The sequence below is a fragment of the Gymnoscopelus braueri genome (assembly GCF_963280865.1).
Source record: "Gymnoscopelus braueri genome assembly, chromosome: 2".
NCBI lineage: Eukaryota > Metazoa > Chordata > Actinopteri > Myctophiformes > Myctophidae > Gymnoscopelus > Gymnoscopelus braueri.
The window spans coordinates 12,671,521-12,688,047 of NC_137604.1; the positions used below are offsets into that span (position 1 = coordinate 12,671,521).

General features: G+C 43.1%; 1 protein-coding gene across 1 annotated transcript in view; it reads left to right on the top strand.

Annotated features, from left to right (window-relative positions):
- The first annotated feature begins 1,350 nt into the window (after nucleotides 1–1,350).
- The window catches only part of ttyh3b (tweety family member 3b), a 58,490-nt gene continuing 43,313 nt past the window's right edge, over nucleotides 1,351–16,527 (top strand). The window contains 2 exon segments of the mRNA XM_080447618.1: nucleotides 1,351–1,948; nucleotides 3,355–3,581. Of these exon segments, the coding sequence (XP_080303744.1) occupies nucleotides 3,456–3,581 (126 nt within the window). The 5' untranslated portion in view covers nucleotides 1,351–1,948; nucleotides 3,355–3,455.

Genomic DNA, 16,527 nt, shown 5'->3' on the forward strand with positions numbered 1-16,527 from the left:
TGTGTGTGTGCTGGTATTCAGGCAGTACTACTCTATTTGATATGTGGGTGCTGGTATTCAGGCAGTACAACTCTTTTTTTCAGTGATTAGAGCAATGGTCAGAGTTATGGCCATTTGAAATGTTAGAAACTGCTGTAACACTGCTGTAGTGCCCCAAACAGTATGTGTGCAATTTAGGTTTATTTAGTGTTTTTCGGGATTTTATGAACTTTTAAATAGTTATACTTAAAGGTAGGGTAAGGGATTTATTTGGTTAAAATGAGTGTTAACTAGCTCTATATTCTGAATGTACTCATTGCTATAGGATGTTTTTTCAGTAAGTAAGTTCAGTGAGTCTCCCATGTCTCTCCAGCTCTTTATTAAACAGAAAATGTATTTTCAGTGCTCTCTCCTGATTGGCCTAAATGTTGTCACCTACCTGAAAATGTACTATATTCTGTTTACTAAAGAGCTGGAGAGACCCCTGAACGCTCTGTAGCAATGATTACTATCAAAATATAGTACTTTAACCTTTTTAACCAAAAACTACTTAAAAGTCATTTTACTCCAAATAGTTAATTTTAAGCATTTTTACTTAAGCTTGTTACTTTTAAGTATTTGTACTCAGTTTAGTGATTTTTAAGGACTTTTTCTTAAAAGAAAATGTGTCTGTCTTTTAGGTACTTTTTATTCATTTTAATTACTTTTAAGTATTTTTACTCATTATAATTACTTAAGTATTTTACTCAATTTATTTACATTAAGTATTTTTTTACTAATTTTAAGTACTTTTAAGTATTTATACTCATTTCAAGTACTTTTACTCAATTGATTTACTTTTAAGTACTTTTACTGAAATTGTAGATCAGTAATTTTAGTATATGTGTGTGTGTGTGTGTGTGTGTGTGTGTGTGTGTGTGTGTGTGTGCGTAGTGTAGTGTGTGCGCGTGTGTGTGCGTGCGTGCGTGCGTGCGTGTGTGTGTGTGTGTGTGCAAGCTTTAGTGTGTTGCACTTTCTCCTGTTTGTATTTAATTAGTATTAGTGTAATTGGTTACATCTTTGTGTTGCAATCAGCTGCAGCTGTTTATGCCTTGCTCGGACAGACAGACAGACAGACAAACACACACGTCATTAATGTAGAAATGTAAAAGTAAGCTACAGTAGCCGACTTCTTCCACGACTGCATGCACTACTATCTTTTCACCATCAGGGGGTGGCCTCTTTGCGGATTTTGCTTCTCTCTCTCTCTCTCTCTCTCTCTCCTCTCCACGCACCACACACGCACGCACGCACACACGCGCACACACACACTCTCAGATGTAGGCTATTTGCAGAGAGAGAGAGAGAGAGAGAGAGAGAGAGAAAGAAAGAGAGAGAGCTGCCTGCCGCAAAGCCCAGTCCTCCAGGGCTTTTGGAAACACGGTGATTTTTGGTTGAGCTCCAAATGTATTAGAAACGACAGACAGACAGACAGCCTGGCCGTTGCGGGGACGACGGCACCAGTGGACTACTATTGTTACTGTACTTTATGAAGGAAGGAAGGAAGGGGGAATAAAAAAACAATAACAATAACAACGCTAAAAAGGAAAACAAAAAAATAGGGGGAAAGAAAAACGGGATTGCGGGTCAACGAGTTTAACCCCTAATCGACCGTGACGGGGCTTCACTTCTTTGGGGAATGCGGAGGAGGGGAGGAACAATACAGTACAGGCTGGGGACATCATAACAACAACAATAATGATGATATGGTGACATTAGTGTTCTTATTGTTTCCGATGTGGTGAAGGAGGAGGAGGTGCGGCCACACCACGGTAGATCCTTCTCTTTCTCCCCGCATGCAGCAGTCTGTCTGTGGGAGACAATAGATGAAGCTTCCCCAGTAGTCTGCTGAATATAGGACCACCATACAGACCCAGAGACCACCACAGCTCTGTCTGCCTGGCTTCAGGAGGGACTATACTGGGAGGAGGTAGGTAGGTGCTTTTTTAACCCCAAAAAAAATAGCAGATCTACAAGCTCATAGCGCGGCACTCGGTGCCGCGCTATGAGCTTGTAGATCTGCTATTTTTGAATAGCCTAATAATACATCTAAAATGACAGAGATGCGTGCATGCGTCCCCGAATTGGATGGTTTAACATGGTCCTTAATCTGATTTAACAATAATATTTGTATTAGGGGGGGCTTAAGCTTTAATGTGGTGGTTGTTCAAAGAGGGGGTTCCAGGGGTACCCCAGCAAAAGGTACTGTTTAAAAACATCTATAAGCCGAGAAATCTTGACAAAGAATGGGGTCACAAATGGGGGGGGATCCAAATCAGGCTGGCCAAATGAGCTATAGGCTATATATATATATATTTATTGGGGGGGTGAGTCCTTGATTTGACGTGAACATTGAGAAGCAAGCAATGTTTTGCTGCATGTGATCTGCTTCTCCCACAACACGATCCTACACGCTGTGGAGGCTTTAGTGCATGCAGACAACATGCCCTGAAGCGAATCCTTTCATTTTTTTGGGGTACAAAAAAAACAAACAAAACATATATAGGCTACTGTATATTTTGCTTCTATGATGTCTCACCGTTTTATTGACATTGAACATTAGCAACAATAAAGATTGTTTCTACTCAAGGGGGCAATAGACTTACACATTTATTCAAATTCCTATATATATATATATATATATATATATATATATATATATATATATATTACTGTAGCTAGTTGGCGTTGTGGCGGTTGATTAATAACGGCCATTTAAACCGTTAACAACATCCCATCAGTAGGCATTTGTGACAGCAGTCAGTATCTCCATCTCTGCAGTATAGGAGGCCTGGTGATGTATATGTGCACACTGAGATGTGTGTGTGTGGGTGTTTACTCAGTTTGAACACACCAGGACCATATATATTATATACTGTATATCGTTGCTGTCGGGCAGAAACCTCTTATCTCCATACGCTAACCTTTTTGTGTTTTGTTTCGTAAATAAATGCCCTACTTGATCACACTACAGCGTCACACACAAGTATCAATAGTAGCAGATCGACCACAAGCTCGTTGATGCTATAGTTTTGCTGCTTTGCTCATTTGAATCCTGAAAAGTAGCAGTTTTGGACATATGAGGTTTCCACCCGACAGAGACAGAATATAGAATATACACACATGTACAGTCAGGCACATTTAGGTTCACACAAAAAAGGTTCTGGGGACTTGTTTCCATTGTGGTCCTATGCATTCAATTAATCAACATAGCATAAAAATAACACAACAAAACATACAACAAATACAAGACACTATACTGTATGTACAAAGGAGAAAAAGGGGGGGGAAATGCAGGCAGTGAAGTGAATGTCACCTCCTTTCTATGCTTCACAGTGAACCTTGTGAGGGAGGAGGTCTCCACAGTGACTGACTGACTGACTGACTGACTGACTGACTGACAGCTGTCGGCTGGTGGTGAAGGTCGGTTCGGAGGGATGGCGGCTGTAGTGAACTATTCTCCCCCCTGGTGGGTCAATCTGCTCCACCGGCTACCGCATTTCAACCTCCAGTTTGAGGCGGTGAGCAGTGACTTCAGACCGGAGGATGCCGAGTATCAGAAGGTAGGTGGATGTGATAATGTTGGTCATAATTGACGGCCTACGCGCATAGGATTCGTCATCCCAGTCCTTTTATGAACCTATAACCTCCTGCCAATACCCACCAAACCCCCCCCCCCATGGTCGTTGCTGTCGGCTGGAAACATCGCACGTCCAAAACCGTTCCTTTTTTATTATTGTTATTTTTTAAAGTATTTCAAAAGTAGGGAAAATAGCCGATCTACAAGCTCACAACGCGCCTGCCATTTTCATTACTTTTGTGTGGCACTCTTGTATGATAAACTAGGGCAGGGGTCTTCAATAGGAGGTCCGGGACCCCTAGGGGGTCCTCAGAGTTACTACAGGGGGGCCACCAAATCTTTGTGTGATATGATTTTTTTTGTACATTAACCACTTGAACCCTAGTATCCCTTTGCTTTTTTGAGGTTCTTTGAGGAGAACTCTAGCCAACAATAGCAGATCTACAAGCTCTACAAGCTTGTAGATCGGCTATTTTTTTGCAAAGAGGTATAGGTGTAGAGGGAAAAAAAGAGCAGACCAAGTGAAAAAAAAAAGTTTAATCTGCAACAATATAGAGGGGGTCCCTGCTTCATCTCTCTCTCAGCTAGGGGGTCCTTGGCCTGAAAAACGTTGAAGACCCCTGAACTAGGGCATTCATTTATGAAAATAGGGACATATGAGGTTTCCGCCGGGCCCGACAGCAACGATGCGCTGTCAGATCTATTCTCACATCATAGCGCAATGACCTAATCACCCACACACTGTTTCACCCATCTCCCACCAAAGCCCTGTGTTAGTGAAAAGTGTTTTATCTTTTTTTGGCCTACATTAGATTTCTCTCACTAACAGGGCGACGTCAGGATCTGAAACGATGACAGATCTGTACGTTGTCACGCAGCAAACAAAGAACGTGGGTTCTTTTCTTGTTTGAATGACGTCCGCTCCGCTGCTGTCTGTCACCTCCCCTGGTTTTGTGTTTACTGACGCGATGCCAGTGGTGTAAAGTCACTAGGTACATTTACTCAAGTGCTGTACTTAAGTACAATTTTGAGGTACTTTTACTTTACTGGAGTATTTCCAAATTTCAGTAATTTTACTTCTATTCCACTACACTACACCTCAGAGTAAATATTTTTACTCCACTACAACTATTTGAAAACTTTAGTTACTAGTTACTTTGCAGATATAAATGATTGTATTATATTATAAAACATCCATTAACCACTTTAGCCCTATTTTATACCTAGGCTATATGAAAATAGCCGATCTACAAGCTCACAACGCGTCTCGACGCGTTGTGAGCTTGTAGATCGGCTATTTTCAAACATTTTGGTACTTTTACTTTTGGTACTTTAAGTATATTTTGATGCCAATACTTTTGTGCTTTTACTCAAATAACATTTTGAACACCTTTTACTTGAAACAAGAGTATTTCTACATTGCGGTATTGATACTTTTACTTAAGTAGAAATCCTTCTACTGCGTGGTGCTGATGATGGGAGGAGGAGAGGAGAGGAGAGAAGGTGGTGTTGATGATGATGGGAGGAGAGGAGAGGAGAGAGAGAAGGTGCCGGTGGTGAGGTAGCCAAGTTCAGGCGCCTGAGCGTGGGAAGAAACTCCCACAGCGATGAATGAGGAGGAGGAGGAGGAGTGACAGAGATAAAAAGAGAAAGACTGGAGGCAAAGCGAGAGAGAGAGAGGGGGGGGGGTAGACATAGAGAGAGAGAGAGAGAGAGAGAGAGAGAGAGAGAGAGAGAGGTAGGGAGAGAGACAGAGAGAGCAGTGATGGAAAGTAAACTCAGTACATTTACTCAAGTAGTACCATTGATCTTTTGGGGTGCTTTCACTGTAGTTGAGTATTTCTGTTTTTTTCTCCATACTTCTATTCCTTCTACAAAAAAAACTTTACTTTTTACTCCACTACAATTATTTGAAGTTACTTTTCAGATTTAGATTATTATTACAAAACATACATTAAACCACTCAAGTGCTATCTTGAACTTTGGCTATTAAAAAAATAGCCGATCTACAAGCTTTGCAGATGAGCTCATTTTTGGAACATTTGAGTACTTTTACTTTGGTACTTTAAGTGTATATTTTGATGCAGATACTTTTGTACTTTTTTACTCAAGTAACAGTTTTTAATTCAAGCCTGTTACTTGTAACAGAGTATTTTTAATATATTGTGGTATTGCTACTTTTACTAAAAATCTGAGTACTTTTTCCACCATAGAGATAGAGAGAGAAAGAGAGAGACAGACAGACAGACAGACAGACAGACAGACAGACAGACAGACAGACAGACAGACAGACACACACACACACACACACACACACACACACACACACACACACACACACACACACACACACACACACACACACACACACACACACACACACACACACACACACACACACACACACACACACACACAGAGAGACACAGACAGACAGACAGACAGACAGACAGACAGACAGAGAGCGACACAGACAGGCAGACAGACAGACAGACACACACACACACACACACACACACACACACACACACACACACACACACACACACACACACACACACACACACACACACACACACACACACACACACACACACACACACACACACACACACATTAGAGAGAGAGAGAGAGAGACAGACAGACAGACAGACAGACAGACACAGACAGACAGACAGACAGACAGACAGACAGACAGACAGACAGACAGACAGACAGACAGACAGACAGACAGACAGACAGACAGACAGAGAGAGAGGGTAGAGAGAGGTCGGTGAACCATGGGAGGTGCTTCTTAAATTGCCAAACAGCCACTTCCTGCAAGCTATTCAATGTTCCACTAAGGGCCATTGTGTGTGTTTGTATGCCTCTGTGTGAATGAATGTGTGTGCATGAGAATGAGCGCGATTTCGGGGTGGGATTTGTGTGTCGGAATTTTAACAGACCCCCAATTTAACCACATTAACCCCGGCGTCCCTATTCTGGGCATGTCATACATTACGGCCGAAATGTCCTCCCAAAAAATTGCAGATCTACAAGCTCACAACATTGTCAGCTTTTTTTGTTGTTGTTATTTTTTAATTGATTGATTGATTGATTGATTTATTGAGTACTTCATTGGTCAGTAATGTAAACAGCACATGGTACAGTAAGACATTAAGGCTAAAAGGATAAACACAAAAAAAGTCCTGGGGACTTGTTTGCATTGTGGTCCTATGTATTCAATTCATCAACACAGCATAACAAATTAACACAATACATGTCATCAATAAATACAAACACTCCGTCTGCACCAAATCTCGTCACCAAAAATAGCCGATCTACGAGCTGTAGCAACGATAGGCCATTTTTGGCAAATGTTCCCCCCCAGAATAGGTATTCAGAATAGGTGTTCTGGGGTTCAAGTGGATCAAATTAGATCCTGATGTGTTTCTGTGGTTCTGCTCGCTGTTTGTATGTCAGCGATCACCATTGAGCGCTGTTGTATGGTTTGATGTACGCGAGTGCGTTCATACGGCTATGCGTTCATACTGCTGGTATGTGCAGTGGCGTTTAGTGTGTGCACATGTATGGTTTGTTTCTGTGTCACTGAGTATTTAGCACTCGGTGTTGTTTAGTGGTCACGGATGCCCCCTAGGGTATCTTTATATACGAGAGAGAGAGAGAGGGAGAGAGTATAGGGGTGCCATTCAGGGTGAAATCATTATTAACCCAGGCTGGAACGTTAAAGAGAGAGAGACACAGAGAAGAGGGAGGGGTGGGGGGGGGGGGGTGGGCTGTGTTGTCTGTTGTGAAAGAATGCACTCTTTCTTTCTCTCCCTCTTTCACTGAGGGGCTGTCTTTAGATTGGCTTCAGTCTATCTGTCTCAAAGGGTTTCATGCATCCACTCATCCAGCTGAGAGAGAGAGAGAGGCGCGCGCACACGCACACGCACGCACACACACACACACACACACACACACACACACACACACACACACACACACACACACACACACACACACACACACACACACACACACACCCCCACACACACACACACACACACACACACACACACACACACACACACACACACACACACACACACACACACAGGGGGCTTCTGTGTGGAGTTTTTCTGGGCTCTGATGTGATTGGACACAGACAGGTTTATTTGTATTCAAGTCCGGAGGAAGACCCCGCTCCCAAGTTCTCTCTCTCTCTCTCTCTCTCTCTCTCTCTCTCTCTCTCTCTCTCTCTCTCTCTCTCTCTCTCTCTCTCTCTCTCTCTCTCTCTCTCTCTCTCTCACACACACACACTGAAAAGCTGAAAAGCAGCTGCTTAGCATTCAGTGTACGTGTATTCTCTGATGACATTGACTTCGATAGGGATGCTGACTCTGACGATTCTGTGAGAATTCTGGGTTTTTTCCTGAAGAGTTGGAAATGGGAGCTCCGAAGTCCTCCTCCGAGGCATTTGGAATTGACGTGTGCACGTGCGCGTGCACATATGTCTTTGTGTATGTGTGTGTGTGTGTGTGTTGTTGTAGAACAGCAGCGTCAGCTAGCAGCAGTTAAAACAGCTGCAGAGCATTACAGAGGAAACATGTGACCTGTAATAATTTGCACGTGCACGCGCATGCACACACGCACGCACTCACACACACACACTCACTCACACTCGGAAATATTTCCAGCTGTGAAAGACATAAGGCGATAATCAGTATGTTGAGTGGTGTGCTACAGTACAGTAGGACAAGTGGGTCTCAAATGTTTTCATGTCAAGGGGACCCCCAGATAAATATGTATTTGGCCGCAGACAGACCCCCTCATATGAAGAGATTTAGTGCCAGGCACCCCTGTACAAGATTTGTGTTGTTAAAATGGTTAAAGTGATTTTTGATGCTATATTATTACATTTCACTTGGGACCCCCTGGAACCACCTCAAGGACCCCTAGGGGTCCCCGGACCCCATTTTGAGAACCAGTGCAGTATAGGATCCATCATCATACTGTAGCTCATAGTAATGGTTAGGGGTGAACAATGTCATCTAACACACTGTTATGACACAATATACCAGCATCATAAACCCACATAAAACCACATGGAACTACTCTCGTCAACAGCAAAACAATCTATTGTGTTTGTGGTGTGTGCGTGTTAATGTAAATAAATAGAATATTTGAAGACAACATATTTCCAGATGGGACTCCTACTGCCGAATACATCAATGTTGGGGTCCTTGTCATGAAAATGTTTGAGAAGCACTGTTGTACTGTATACACAGGTTTTCCTTTTTTGGTTGTTTTATAGAATTGTTTAGCTTTCTGCCTTAAAAAAGGCAAATCTGTAAGTTCTGAAAAATAAATATTAAAAAAATATCTATTTTTGAAAATCTTTTGAATTGTAAGAAACAAAAAAAAAGAATTTACTCACAACACATATAAATGGGTCCGTGACCCAAAAATGGAGTCCCGCCCCATTGTTTGAGAAACACTGCACTGGTGGTGGAACACCCTGCTTTCTCCCGCTGGCTTACCCAGAATGCACTCTGGCTCAGCCAACGCGCGGTGCGGGAGGGAGGGAGGGAGGCTCAGATGTACAGAGAGAGCAATGCCAGACGAGAGGATAACCCTCGGAAAGGGAGAAACCAAGGTCAACTCACTGAAGTGGAAGTGCCTGATCCTGTCCGCTTGAACAGACAGGCATGGGTGTGTGCGTTCGTGCGTGTGTGTGTGCGCGTGCGTGTGCGTGTGCGCGTGCGCGTGTGTGTGTGTGCGCGCGTGTGTGTGTGTGCGCGTGTGTGAGTGTGTGTGAGTGCACAAACACGCTGACAGATTGGAAGTAGATCACTATGCCTCGGCTGACGGCTTTAATATTAGCCCCTCCCCTACTTAACCCTCCAACTGCTAATTGATCTAGAGTAGACGTGCATGCACATGCACACGCGCACGTACACACACTTCCACCACATAGTACTAGTAGCTAATCGATCCAAGCGTAATCTGCTCTGATGGTTTGACTGTCTGACAGTTAATCTAGTTAGACACTGCAGTGTACACAGGAGAGTGCTGTGAAAGGTCACAGGTGCCAGCCAGGTCACATTATAAACTGCACTGCAGAATCAACTTTTGAACTTTTACTCTCTTGCAGGTCTGAAGAGAGAGTGGGTGAAATTCTTCTTTTTTTTTGGCGCAAGCTGTTAACATTGCAGTTATAGGAAGACTTGAGAATAGGGTAAAGCAGGGGTGGGCAACTTTGATGATGGAGAGGGCCACTATATTTCCTCACTCACTCCAGAGGGCCACATGGCCATTCTATAATGTCACACAAAAGTAGCAAAAATAGCAGATCTACAAACTTGTAGATCTGCTATTTTTGGATTTTTGAATTGGAATCCTGATTTTTTTTTGTTGCCATTTTTAAATTGGAATCCTGAAAAGTAACTTTTTTTTTCCATTTCAAATGCATTTAGTTATACTTATGTTAACCTTTTGAACTTAAATACGAATACATTGGACATAAAAAAGACAATAGAATTGTAATACTAGTCATTAAGCTACTATTATAGACTGAAGTAATTAAAGACGGTCATGTTTGCATGTTAGGAATCGTAACAGCTGAAATCAATAATATATCAGTATTCCCATATTAACCTGCGGGCCGCATTAAGTGAAGGTGGGGGCCGCATGTGGCCCCCGGGCCGCCAGTTGCCCATGTATGTGGGTAAAGAGAAGAAAGGAACACAGAACAAGTCAAGTAACTGGAAGGCACAGTCAAGCCAAATATCGTCACTGTCGGACAGACACCCTATAGACGAATCCACAGACGCGCTGCCTGTAGCTGCCTGTAGCTGCCTGTAGCTGCCTGTAGGCGGCCATTGCTGCGGTGTCGCGTCCGCGGAGCATTGACACCGCAGCAATGGCTGCGCCCAGGGCAGCGCTCCGTGGATTCGTGTATACTTCGTCATGCAAGTGTCGTGCAAAAAGTAGAGAAAATAGTGCGGCACGATGCAACGCGTTGTGAGCTTGTAGAGCGCCTCTTTACGATCACAATTGGCCCGTGTTCGAGGGAGGGAAGCCGGGGCGGGGAGGGTGATATTTGTCACTGCCACGTAACGTGACTCCTACGGGCTGGGGGCGGCACCTGTCAGCAGGGAGTGTTGGGCGGGAGGAGTAGGATGAAGGCTCTACGTCCTCCCGGTGGGGGCTCCTCACGGGCAGGTGAGTCAGTAGGATACGACAGCAGTGACAACACAACACAAATGTGTGTGGGGAGGAATTAATTGGCAAAACGACTAAATTGGCGAGAAAAAGGGGTAAAAAGCAAAAAATTGCGAGTGGAGCATGTCATCTCTGTCGGGTGGAAACCTCATATGTCCAAAACTGTTTCTTTTCAGGATTCAAATTCTAAAGTAGCAAAAGTAGCAGATCTACAAGCTCAAAACGTGTCGCTTCGCGCCACGTTTTGAGCTTGTGGATCTGCTACTCTTGTGTGACGCTGTAGTATGATCAAGCAGGGCGTTAATTTACAAAAAAAAAAACGAAAAAATAATATGGAGATAAGAGGTTTCTGCCCGACAGCAACGATATAAATACATATTTATAAAACAAGACCAGGAGACCTGGTTCTGCCAGACCCAGAATGAAGTCCTAGTATGTAACACACCTACAAACCACTTTATAACTGAAGTTCATGATGTCATGAATAGTTCGTGACGAAAGGGGACGAAAGGGGGACAGACTTTTTTTGGCTGGGGCCGGGGGACAAAGTGACCATGCCCATGTATGGAGAAAACAGATACAAAGCCTCATGTAAGCCCCGACCCCTTGGGTCTGGCAATCACGATGCAACCCAAAGACAGGAGACGGGTCTTTCTGCTCTTTCTCCCATCTTGTTGTCTCTCCTTTCTCCCTCTCTACCCTCCTTCACTCTTGTTTCCTCGTGTGGTTTTCATCGCACAGTCATTTGTCAAGTAATGAGTATGCTTGTTGCCATAAAACGGTCCTTCGTAAAAACCTCCCAGGGAAGATCTTTCCGTGTCATTCTCAAGCTGCTAAATATAACACTTGGCTCTCCGGTGGGATTGGAACATCAGGCCAGGAGGTGTTTTTAGATTGTTGCACGTTTTACCCTTGGATCCCGATCCCAGACATACAAAGGTGTTTGAGTTGTTAAAATGTTTAACCACTTAGACCCCCAGCACATCCCTATTCTGGGGGGGGGGAACATGTGCCCAAAATAGCCAATCTACAAGCTCACAAAGCAGAGTTTCAAAAGTGTTTTCGTGGCCACGTGCATTTTCAGAGCAAATGTACTTTAGTGATCAATCAATCTATTGTACAATCCGGCTTGGATCAATGGATCTAACATTGTATACTTTCAGTTCCTATTTATCCGTATCACAACGAAAACTAGAAAAAATTACTTAGTTTTTCACATACATTTTGTATACAAATTATTATTAATGAATTAATATCAAGAAAATAATGAGTGTTTTGCTAATTATTTGGGGGGCCCCCCTCTTGCAGCCACACCAGTGGGCCCCCGGCCCACTGGTGTGGCCGGGTTGGGAACCGCTGCGTTATTATAGCGCTATAAGTGTAAACGTTAACCACAACCATTCCAGAGCTGAATGACTCCGGCGCTAAAGCTGGCTGATAATAGCTCAGGATAATAGCAGAGAGTAGAAAAGGCCTGCATACACGGTTTCATCAGCTCTCTCTCTCTCTCTCTCTCTCTCTCTCTCTCTCTCTCTCTCTCTCTCTCTCTCGCTCTCTCTCTCTCTCGCTCTCTCTCTCTTCCTGTCTGTTCGGGTGCACTCCTCCCCAGCCTCCACCCTTTCCCCCATCTTTTTCCCGGTCGGAGAAAAAGAGTGGGTGAGGAAAATGATAAAATGATAGCTTTCCTTTCTTTCCCTCTCTTTCTCGTCAAGTCTTTAGCCTCGCCGGGCTCCAAGCGTTCACACGGGAAGGTAATGATATGGAAATAAATATAGAATCCACAGTCCACACAGACACACACGTGCGCACGCGCGTACACGCACGCCGACGCACACCACCAAACACTCTTAACCCATTCAATCCGGGAAAGCATCTCTGTCATTTTAGATTTCTTTGGCTATTTAAAAAAATAGCAGATATACAAGCTCATAGCGCGGCACCGAGTGCCGCGCTATGAGCTTGTAGATCTGCTATTTTTGAAAAATCGTGAAAATGTTTGCAAATCTTTTAAGCGAACATTTGTAAAATAAAAAAAATTCCAGGGATCCCCAGAAGCAAAGATTTGAGTTTTAGAAATCTAAAAATGACACAGATGCGTTCCCGGTCTTAATGGGTTAAATTCCCCGGTGGTGGTGATTGTGTGGGTTGGACTGCAGGGGGAAAAAAAAGCCATAATCATACACAAAGATACAGTCACGTCGCAAACAACATGGGGACTGAGTAAAGTCACCCCTTCTTCCCCCACACGCTCCACATAGCATGAATATTTCATCTTCTTGTTTTACACTTTATACTCGCTATCTCTGCTACGTCGAGGCCACAGCCAGTCGAGAGCCGTTCGTTGGCTGCAGGGAATGCGGGTTTGGTATCGATTCTGTCTCCCAATTAGCTCTCTCTCCTCTCCCCGCAGACATCACCGTATGCTAACAGCGTTTCATCATCGTATCGGGTCACACATCCCGTGGTTCCTAGTGGTGGTCTGTACTGTAGCCCCATCTGTGACCTCCTCTCCTCTTTGCTGTCGTATAGCTCCGGGACTAGGTCACATAGCGTTGGTTGGCATCCGGGAAAGTAGCATTTTTTTGACCCATTTGTCCAATCTTGTTTTCCACATTTTAAACCATTCAATCCGGGAAACGCGTCTGTGTGTCGCTTTAGGTTTCTTTGGCTATTCAAAAATAGCAGATATACAAACTAATAACTTGTATCTACAAGCATCTATGAGCTTGTAGATCTGTAGATCTCCGCGGCCAAATACATATCATTTTGGGTGGTCCTTGACATGAAAAAAGTTTGAGAACCACTGATATTAAGATTTGAGTTAAAGATGTTTGCTCTAAATCACATATATTCAATAAGATAAGATTTGGACAAAATGTTCACGATTTTTCAAAAATAAAAAGCAGATCTACAAGCTCGTAGCGTGGCACTCTGTGAGCTTGTAGAGCTGCTATTTTTGAATAGCCCAAAGTATAAAATAATGGTTATAGCTAAAAATCTAAAATGACACAGTATATGTGTTCCCGGATTGAAATGGGTTAAGGAATTTACATGTTTTTTCTACCGATGTCTGTAGTAAAAAAAAAACAGGATGGTGAAATGGTTCCTTGCACTGCTCCGCTTAAAACATTGTTCTTCTAATCTAAACAAAAACATCCTTTAAAGCTGGATTGTTGAGATGTAGGGCTCGGTAGTGATTGGCCAAATGTATTGATATAAGCAGAGTGTGGATACATGGCACATAAATAAATAGATGATAGCATTTATTGCAGTTCAAGCAGGCTTGTGTGACATGTATATTGTATGTGCATGTTGCTATTGCGATGAAGGCACATGTTCGATATATTGTGCAGCTCTCATCTCCAGGCAGCAAAGAATCCGCTTCCGTATTGCTGACTGTAGGCTGTAAAAAAAAAACGGATTTAAACAAAAAGCTTTAAGCAGAGACACACAGAGCACATTGTCACTAGCTACAGCTAACACTATAAAAGTCTTAGGCTTGTCACAATTATTACATAATCGCCTAGTCGCAATTGTTTTGACATAATCGTCATAATCGTTTCCAAAATATATTTTCAAACATTTTCAAACATTTAGAAAATAGCACAATGCGACCCATTGCGACGCGTTGTGAGCTATTTCCACTATTAATGTTTTTTTGACAGTGTAGGGCTATTAAATACGTCAGTCATTTCCTTGTATACTTAGTTCAGGGTTTGTCTACGTTTTTCAGGCCAAGGACCCCCTAGCTGAAGCAGGGACCCACCCACTACATATTGGATTCATGTTAAATGTGTGTTTTCAGACATTTAACCACTTAAACCCTTAATACTTTGTAAACTTGACCGTTGGCTCTGTACTTGGTCTGCTCTTTTTTCCCCTCTACACCAAACCTCTTTGCCGAAAATAGCCGATGTACAAGCTCACAACTGCGAGGCGTCGTGAGCTTGTAGATCTGCTATTTTTGGCGAAAGTTCTCCTCAGAAAAGGGATGCTAGGGTTCAAGTGGGTAATGTAAAAAAAATAAAAATCATATCACACAAAGATTTGGCGGCCCCCCTGTAGTAACTCTGAGGACCCCCTAGGGGTCCCGGACCCCCTGTTGAAGACCCCTGATCTAGGCTATTTGTCGTATCTGAAAACATTTGTCATATCTGAAAAAAAAAACCTGATTTAAACAGTTTTGTTTCACAGCAGAACGTCATTTTTACCACACTGGTTCTTACTACAGCCATCTGTAGGAAACACGCCAGTACTCTTTTTGCACACAATGCTGGAAAATAGGTCAAAAGTAGGACTCCGTCCTGGACGGTAGCTCTGTGTGTCCTGGGGCTACAGTGAGAGGGGAGGTCACAGATGGGACTGCGTGGTCTGCTGACCCACTAGCCCGCTTATTTCCCAGCTCTGACCTGCTACAGTAGGTATGATGATCAGTGGTGGAAAAAGTACTCCTTTAAATTTTTTTACTTATGCGACGCGTTGTGAGCTTGTAGATCTGCTATTTTCAAACATGTTAGTACTTTCACTTTTGGTACTTAACCCTTTAAGACCTGAAGCCGATTCTACAAGTGTCTTCTAAATCCCAACAGTTTTCTGAAAAACGTATGCTTCTATATCAGTGGTGCTCAATCTTTTTTCATGTCAAGGACCCCCGAAATTATATGTATTTGACCGCGGACCCCCCATCTCAAAATATTTTGTTCCAGGGGAGTCCCAGAAGCAAAGATTTGAGTTAAAAATGTTTGCTTTAAAAATATATATATATATCAAAGATTTGCACACATTTTCACGATTTTTCAAAAATAGCAGATCTGCAAGCTCATAGCGCGGCACTCGGTGCCGCGCTATGAGCTTGTATATCTGCTATTTTTGAATAGCCAAAGTGTAAAATAATGCTTTTTAGCTCAAATCTAAAAAATAACACAGATGCGTTCCAGGTCTTAATGGGTTAAAGTAATATTTTGATGCCAACACTTTTGTACTTTTACTCAAGTAAAACATGCGCGTACTTTTTCCACCACTGGAACCCATGCACCTCTAGTACAAGTCCTGACTCTCCGAACCATAGCTCGGAAAGCCTTTCCGAACTATAGTAGTTAGGAAAGCCTTTTCAAACCGGGTGTTTTTTCCGACGACGGAAGGAGTATGTGTCGCGCTTTAGTCTGAGGGATCTGTTTGTGTTCCCGTTGTTCTCAGATCTGACATGTCTAATGAAGCCCCGAGGCTCTGAGGTCACATCTAAACCAGGAACACTACAGAGCAGTTCACAATTCAATTAGGCCGGAAAGAGACACACACACACACACGCACACACACACACACACACACGCACACGCACACGCACACACACACACACACACACACACACACACACACACACACACACACACACACACACACACACACACACACACACACACGCACATCTGTGTCGAATAAACACAAGATTAGTGACTGTTATTTTCTGCGAACCCAGTATTGTGGTTTCGTAATATCATGTTTTATGCATTGTTTTGACAATTATTTATGTATATATTTATGAACTTAGACTGTAAAAAACTATGGTAGGAATACAGTGCAGAAGGTTGTATAGTACGCCAGCTTGGGGGTACTGTATGTATGCTGTGAGTAGGCTGGTTGTGGTTAGCAGTGAGATTATCCAGTGAGATTGCATGACCAGATTCTTGTGATTCTTGAGCTTGTGGAAATTGTGTAATGGTTCA